General features: G+C 36.5%; 1 protein-coding gene across 1 annotated transcript in view; it reads left to right on the top strand.

Annotated features, from left to right (window-relative positions):
* The first annotated feature begins 227 nt into the window (after nt 1-227).
* The window catches only part of LOC106059535 (calcium-activated chloride channel regulator 3A-1-like), a 376,089-nt gene continuing 367,883 nt past the window's right edge, over nt 228-8,433 (top strand). Inside the window, exon 1 of the mRNA XM_056025932.1 lies at nt 228-881. Coding sequence (XP_055881907.1) covers nt 726-881 — 156 coding nt within the window. The 5' untranslated portion in view covers nt 228-725. The remainder of the gene's footprint in view (nt 882-8,433) is intronic.

Raw genomic sequence — 8,433 nt, 5'->3', positions numbered from 1 at the left:
TTGTGTGATTTTTCTACTAAAATTCGCCCCCCCTTCCGGATCCGGGTGCAAATAAAATAGTATTTTATTTAAATTTTCCTTCTCACGTTTCGTTTTGTCCAGTCGTGGGATATGAAAAGTTGGCGGTGGGTAAAAAAAATTATTGAAGATTACTTATTTATATTGTTTCATGCCATGATAATTGTCAATGTTTGTTTGTTTTCAGGTGGAAAAAAAAGGGATTATTATTATTGTATCAAAATATCTAAGATACTTAAAATTCAGGACGTAACTCTATTCCAAATTTAGCCTACCGAAAGGCCTTTTGTTATTTGTGTATGTGTGTCTACCTGGTCAGCAACAAGAAGATTAACGAGAAGCAGTTTGTGACAAGTAGAAAAGCGTATAATCAAGTATCACAAGAGTGCGCTGGTTGTGCAGTAAATCTTGAAAAAGGCTAGATCTATTGTTTCTGGATTGAACTTAAAAACAATTTCTATTACTCAACGTTTATATGAATATATATTAGTCTTTTTTTCTCATATTTTATTTAAAGGCTACGATTATTTGAACACGTCTAAAACGTTATGGAGTATTATGAAATGTGTTTTTCACATATCTAAATGTTTTCCTACACAGAGTAAGAGAATTTATTGTGTGTACAATTTGGTCATTTAAGAACTGACTCAATATTATGTGGATACCACTTAGGGCAATGCAAGTAATTACTATACATATCTGATAAAATGTTCCCATTAAAGAGTTTGTTATTGTTCCTGTGTACAGCAATGTTCATTTCTATAGAATCTAAATTGAAATTAATCAATAACGGTTACGAAGGCGTCATTATAGCTATTAACCCTAGTATTGCAGAGAATCATGTGTTACTCAAGAGATTAGAGGTAAGTTTAATGTTTGTATATATAAATACATTTCTCTCTCTCTATTTAATCACCACATTTATGCACAAACATCCATCTATTTTTTATGAGTATCGAAACTGAAAACATCAAATGTAAATAAAATAAATAGTTTAGATTTATAATATTTTTTTCCATAAGTTAAACAGAAATTACATTTCAAGAAATTTGTAAAGGAATTTTCGCTAAAATAAGTTTACCTTTTTTTATAACGTAATAAGGTCGATAAGTTTACATTCTGTTGAAACGGCAAGTTTATTTCATAGTTATATTCAAGTAAGATTTCAAGATAACATTGTGACACTAGAGAATCTATTTTAGCCAAACTTCCTAGCTATTCAGACAATAAGATGAAGAATCTGTACTACTAATACATATCAATTTTTAAATAAAATCTGTTTCAATACTGTTAATTTAACGACATATATTTCTATACTATCAATGTTGCCAAGTAAATAACAGAAAAAATAGTTTGTGTTTCAAACGGAACAAATATTTAAATTTGAATTTACGGTACTAAAAAGTGAACAAAATGTATAGTATCCCTTTCAAATGACAGTAGCTAATTAAAACTTCATATATTCTGTACACCGGATACAACAAACAGCAAGCTATTTTTAGTTATCAGCCATATGAAAATCTCCAATACAAAAACACGTATTTTTTAATTTCATACCAAATATAAAAATACATTCATAAAACTACACATTTATTAGCGGCCCCCGTTAGAGGAAATGTCGCTTTTAGTTTTGTGCAGTCCGTCTGTCACGTTTAGATCTCAGAAACTAGAAGAGCTAAGACAAATATGATATCCCCATATTCTGTGTCTCGTAAAGAGTAGGTGCAAAAGCTACTTTTAGTCTTTCCAAGGAGAATTGTTTTATAACTAAAATTAATTATGCAAGTCATTACAATAGGAAAAAAGGGATAATTTAAAAAAAATAAAAACATTATATGTACGTCCGTCCGTCCCGTTTAGATCTCGTAAACTAGAAAGTTAGTGAAAATACGACATCACAATATTTTAGACCATTCAAAGTTCTGATACAACGGCTACTTTTTTCTTTTCTGAAAGCGAAAAATCTAATTTTTAAATGACTCATGCAAGCAGTTTTTTCATTAAAAATACACCACTTTTACAACTATTCACTATTAATAGTAACGAACACTTGAGACTCTTTATTAGGGGTGGTCACTATGCACTATATTTTAACACATTTATGCAAACGGTTGTAGAGATTTTGTCCAAAAAAAATTGTTTGTTTTCTAGCTAAAAGTTAACAAAAATGCCAATTTTTGTTTTGACTAAAAATACAAATTTCATGTAAATATCACCACTATTCCCTTATTTTTATCGAAATATTTAGAAGGCTCTGAACAATTTTTTAGTTACTGTTAAACATCGTTTTAGGTTCGAGGTTATAAATTCCGTTTCAACTTATATATAGATCTCGGGTTACCAGACGTCCGACAAAAGGTCATGTCCTACTTTTCGGGGGTCGTGTCCTCCGGAAGGCCGGCAATTGCCTAAAATATGAAAATGTCCGACCTTTTAACTGTTGTTTACTGCAATGACAGAAAAATAGTTGACACCCTTAGAGGAATTCCAGTAATCTCACTGGATGTTTCTACATCTATCTCTCTCTCTATATATATATATATAATTCTCTTCTTCGCTCAAGAGTTTGGACGAGAAGAAGAAGTAAAGAAAATTTAATTTCTGCAAGTCGGACGAACTAGAGTTACGCCACGGATAATAAGTTCAATTTAAGAGTTTGTATTTGAAAATAAATTCGTCTTTGCATTTTATTCATTCTTTACTACGTACAGAACTACTTTACGAGCCTTGCGTGTAGCAAAGTCATACAGTATATCATAAAAATTCTATTTCTTACATAGATCACGCTCAATAGCAGCAATTACCAAAAGTTTTAATCTATCTTTGAGAATTCTTCATTGGTTTGAGGCGCGAGAAGCTTCTTTCACTAGATTACATAATTACGGCTAATGCATAATGCCGTTTTTTATTTATCGCGCGTAGGATTGGCGTTTTCCATATTGAATGACTCCCCAAAATGACAGTAAGAAGTAAGAAGTAAGAAGTAAGTAAGATTCACTATTCAAATAGAGAACAAGAGATTAATGCTGAGTGCATCTATCTCTTTTATAGATAGCCAGACGACAAGATATATGAACAGAAATACCAAAACTAGAATACATCTACAGGCAGCAAAGTTCAATTTGAAGATCTTCAACGAATCTCTGCCAGCCAATTATTTCAGCCTTTAAATGTTTTTTGTCAAATGCATCTCTGCGTGGTATGTCTCCGTGGCGTCATATAAAAGCTTTTAAATCTAAAGCTAATTAACAACTATAAATAACTTTTGAAAAACGAATTTCAAACCAAGCAATTCTGTCCATTGGATAGTATGTCGTAGAAGATATTGAGTTTAAAGTTATTTATAAGTTATCAAATGTGAAATTATGTAAAGCTTTTAAGCTTGTATTTATGAAAGTTATTGTAGACTTTTAAATGTTAAGAAAATAAAACAAATTGTGTATCTTAAATATACTTTTCGTAAAGTTGCATTTTTCAATAGTTTTCCTCAGGAAACTAGACTTTTAAATGTTAAGAAAATAAAACAAATTGTGTATCTTAAATATACTTTTCGTAAAGTTGCATTTTTCAATAGTTTTCCTCAGGAAACTAGCACTATTATGTTAAAAAGTTTAAGACAACAAAATTTTAAAATAGAATCGACACTCATTTTAATGTTGTGTAACAGCAATCAACGAACTGTATTATGGCGCAAAAAAAAGAATTAAACAGCGATAGTTTTCATGCGAAGAATAAGTGAAACGCTTGGGGGAGGGGTGACACCTTGATCTTACCGCACCGGGTGACACCCATCCTAGTGACGCCACTGTTCACCAGTACTGTAATTTTAAGTTATTTAATTATTTGAATTACACAAAGATACAGAACTTTTTTTTTAAGCTTCTTCGTGAAAAGTGCTGTGCGAATATACGAAGCTGTTCTAATGAAGCTTGTTCCTCAGAGCTCCTCAAAATTAGTGAATTTTTCATTTTGTATTCCCGAGCATTATGCCAAAGTTAAGAAAGTGTTTTCGCACAGTAGTCGAAGAGAACGCTAAACTATGCCATTTCTAATTACACAGATTTGTTATTATTAATCTACATCTTATCTTTCTTATATAATACAGACGTTACTTCAAAAAAGAAGATGATTACGTCCTACGCGTCATGCATTTAGTCATGCATATTAACCAATGACTTATGGAATTCTTCTAATTCCGTTGCTGGGGAACGACATGGAAGAAAAACAGATAAAGAGGGTCTTGATAACGGAAGGTACCAGCATACCCGCACAGTCTGAAGCCATTATATGTGACACAATAGACGGTAATGGTCCTGTGTATATCGCAAGCCTTATAGAGCAGTCAAAGGAAGCACGCAGTAGACAGCCTGTGGGGAGAATACTGGCTGTTAATAGAAACGACCGAAGGGTACTTGGTCGGGTTATGAAGTTTGACACTCAAGCTTACAACCTTCAGAAGAAGAATGTTATCGCCACTTGTTGTCCAATGGAAGTTATTGCATCGTGTGATGCGGTGGCCCCTGTAGCTAGTGCCTCGTCATGTGATTCTCGGGTTGATCGGATACTTGGAGATGAGGGTGAGGATCTATCGGAGGAAGAATGCGGTGGGGTTAGGCAAATGTTGCTGGAGTTTGCGGACGTCGGCCAGACTGATTTGGTGTTCCAGGACGAGGTTGTGCAGCTGGATCTGTTGCGCCGCTATTGTGAGGAGACCAGGGTCTGATCGGGACGAACAGAAATAGGGAGGGGGCAGTGTTGTAACCCTGTTTCTCCCTGACTAACCATCTTTTGTTTCCACGTGCAAAGTAGGGTGATTTTTGTTTATGCTGTTGGGCTAAAATGACCTTGACTATGGTAAAATGTGTTAAGAGGATTTTTCAACGGAGGATTGTTTTTTTTTCTTGAATCGATATTGCACTGTGCCACCCCCAATGTTCAAGGAGAGTCCAAATAACTGCATGAAGTCTAGTCCCAGAATACACTCATCCATGATATTGGCGACCAAGAATTCATGACTAAAATGTTGATTTGCTATCTCAATGTTTACAGTGATCTGTCCTAAAACTGGCAAAAGTTCTCCACTAGCTGTTTTTATAGAATAGCCACTTATTTCATGTATTACGTTATTCTCAATAAGACTAGGATGAATTATCGATGCGCCCGTATCTAATAGAAATGTGCAAAAACGAACAAAAATCACCCTACTTTGCACGTGGAAACAAAAGATGGTTAGTCAGGGAGAAACAGGGTTACAACAATACATATTACAGAGGGTGTTTCGTCTAATTAGCTCAAAACTGAAAGTGATGGGAAGTTAGACAAAGCACGTTCTGCTCAGAATTCAAGAAGTCTTTGTCCATTCTCATTCACTTTGCCAATTCCAAAAAGCCCAAGGCAGTCTGGCCAGGTAGTGTGGTCTACTCCTACTCTTGCATTGAAGTCACCTAGAATGACCATGTGCTCTTTTTGAGGAATGTTTTCAATAACTTCTTTGAGGTCTTCATAGAACTTGTCTTTGTCCTCTTGAAGTGAACATAGTGTAGGGGCATAGGCACTAATTAGAGTGACTTTTCCAGATATAGTCATCATACTTATGCTTAGTATCCTTTCCGAGCCACCAACTGGAGGGACTATTGTGGGGAGTAGACTGTTCTTGACAGCAAAGCCTACACCATGCATTCGCGTCTCTTCCTGAGCTTTTCCTTTCCAAAAGAAAGTGTAATCAGCCTCGCGGAGCATGCCGTCTTCGGCTAGTCGGGTTTCTTGGAGAGCTGCAATGTCAATTCGTAGTCTTTTCAACTCGTTGTTTATGACTGTCATCTGTAAGACAAGGACACATTGTCCTGACGTTCCATGTGGCCAGTCGCATGATAAGAATTTTCTTTTTCATTTTTCTTCTTTTGTTGCTTGGTGCAAGTTGTCAGCCTACTTATCGTTTTAAACTAAGCTTTAAGCAACCATTAGAGCAGGCAGGCTGAGCACAGCCATTGACATGCTTGCACAAGGGAAAGTACCCGGAGGAGATGGTATTCCTGCAGAAGCCATTCAGGCTGGAAAACATGCCCTAATCAAACCACTCCATAAACTGCTAAGTTTGTGCTAGGAGCAAGGAATAGTCCCCCAGGAATTGAAGGATACAAACAAAGTAACAATTTACAAAAATAAGGGCGACCGCTCCGATTGTAACAGTTATAGAGGCATTTCACTTATGAGCATAGTTGTGAAGGCTTATACCAGAGTAATTCTGAAGCGGCTGCAGATCTTGGCAGAACGAGTTTACCCAGAATCGCAGTGTGGCTTTAGGGCCGGTAGATCCACAACAAATATGATCTTCTCCCTGCGGCAGCTACAGGAGAGAAGCAGAGAACATAGGCAGTCCCTCTATATAGCATTTATTGACTTGACCAAGGCGTTTAACCTTGTCAGCAGAATCGGCTTGTTTGCCGTATTAGAGAGAATCGGCTATCCAAACAAGCTATGGAAACTAGTATCAGCTTTTCATGAAAATATGCAGGGTACCGTATAGTTTGACAGTTCCGCCTCTATATCATTCTCCATCAAGCGCGGAGTAAAACAAGGATGTGTTCTGGCTCCAACACTATTTGGCATCTTCTTTTCAGTTGTACTTACCAGCGATTTTAAATCCCTGGAAGATGGAGTATATATCCACAGTAGATCCGATGGAAAGCTATTTAACCTGGCACGCCTTAAAGCCAAAACGAAGAGACGGCGTATCTTGATTGGGGAACTGCTGTTCGTCGATGATGCCGCACTCATATCTCATTCACAAGAAGGATTGCAGAGGCTTGTGAATGCTCTGGCAGCTGCTTATCAAGAGTTTAACCTTAAAATAAGCCTTTTCAAGACTGAAATACTGGCACAAGATGTCGCAGAAATACCAGTGATACATATTGGAAATCACACACTTACGGTGATGCAGAAATTCACGTATTTGGGAACAACAATAGCCAGCAACCTAGATTTAGACGCTGTGCTGACAAAAAGAATAGAAAAAGCTTCTGCATCAATGCCAAAACTCTCCAAGCGTGTGTGGGAAAAACAAAAATCCTGGTCTACAATCCCGCGTTCTGAGCACACTTGTTTATGGCAGTGAGAGCTGGGCAACATATATGCAACAAGAACACAGATTAAATAGCTTCCATCTACGCTGCCTGCGAACGCATAAAGTGCATCTCCTGGAGGGATCGTGTCAGCCAGGAAGTTTTGCGCTAGCTCGGTCATGTCATTTGCATGCCAGATGAAAGAATCCCTAAAGACATCCTATACGCTGAACTTGCAGAGGGAGTCAGACCCAAGGGCCGCCCAAGACTAACATACAGAGATGTCTGCAAGCGAGAAATGAGAGCCACGGGCATCGACCAAAGTATGTGGGAGAAGCCCAAGACCGGACAGCATGGAGACAGACTGTACGTGTTGTACGAACTTCGCCGAATGCAAGAGAAACGAAGCTGCGTCAGCCAAGACAAAGAACAGCCCTGTCAGCTAGCCCTAGGACAGATGTACGAATTCTGGCAAACTATGCCGCTCCAGAATTGGCTTGATCAGTCACTCCAGATCCCGCCCCATCTCAAGACGTAACCAAAGCCAGTGACTCATCTGGGCGCATCCATTGTCTTCCGAGACAGAAGGAGCGATATATATATATATATATGTGCTGTAAGCGCGTTTATGCTTAGGGTTAGGGTTTACTGGGCTTTAGGGTTTGGTTTGGAAAAAAAATCGACCCCCCTCCAAAGTTCTGGATCCGCTAGTGATTCGTCGATCTAGTAATGTTATTAATTTATTATTATTACATTGTTAATATTAAACGACCTGATAGCTATGAAGGTATGATAGAATGTGAACCTAGTCTAACCATGTTATTGATCAACTGATGGTGTTGTTAAAGACCAATCTGTTTGATAAAAGCTTCAGGGAAAAAACTTTCTCTTTGATTACGAAACGTTGCTTATTAATTATTTAAATTATGTTCGATTTATATACATGTTAAACATTTGATTTAAAAGGTAATTAAGTAGCTTGTGTGACAGAAAATACTTAATTTAATAATACAAATTTTCTTATAGAATTATTTTAAAAAAAAACTTTACAATAAATGTGTTAAAAATATACTAAAATAAAAATCCGCCTAGCTTATTTGCATGCCCCCCCCCCCCAATCAATTGTGATTGCCGATACTTTTGTAAAAATTGTGTATTTTTATGAAAAAGTGCTTGCATAGTTAATTTTGACAAATTAAACTTTTGGCTTTCAGAGAAGAGTAATACTGATCTACTAGATTTAATTTAGATCCGTCAAACATGAAGAATTTTACCTTCACATTTTTCTTTATTTTGCCACGAAAATAAAAGTAGTGTGAAAATGACGAAATATTCATATCCTATTATATAAAGC

This window comes from Biomphalaria glabrata, chromosome 4, assembly GCF_947242115.1.
Source record: "Biomphalaria glabrata chromosome 4, xgBioGlab47.1, whole genome shotgun sequence".
Taxonomy (NCBI): Eukaryota; Metazoa; Mollusca; class Gastropoda; family Planorbidae; genus Biomphalaria; species Biomphalaria glabrata.
Note: the sequence above shows the minus strand (reverse complement) of the source record. Positions and strands in the feature narration are given on the sequence as shown.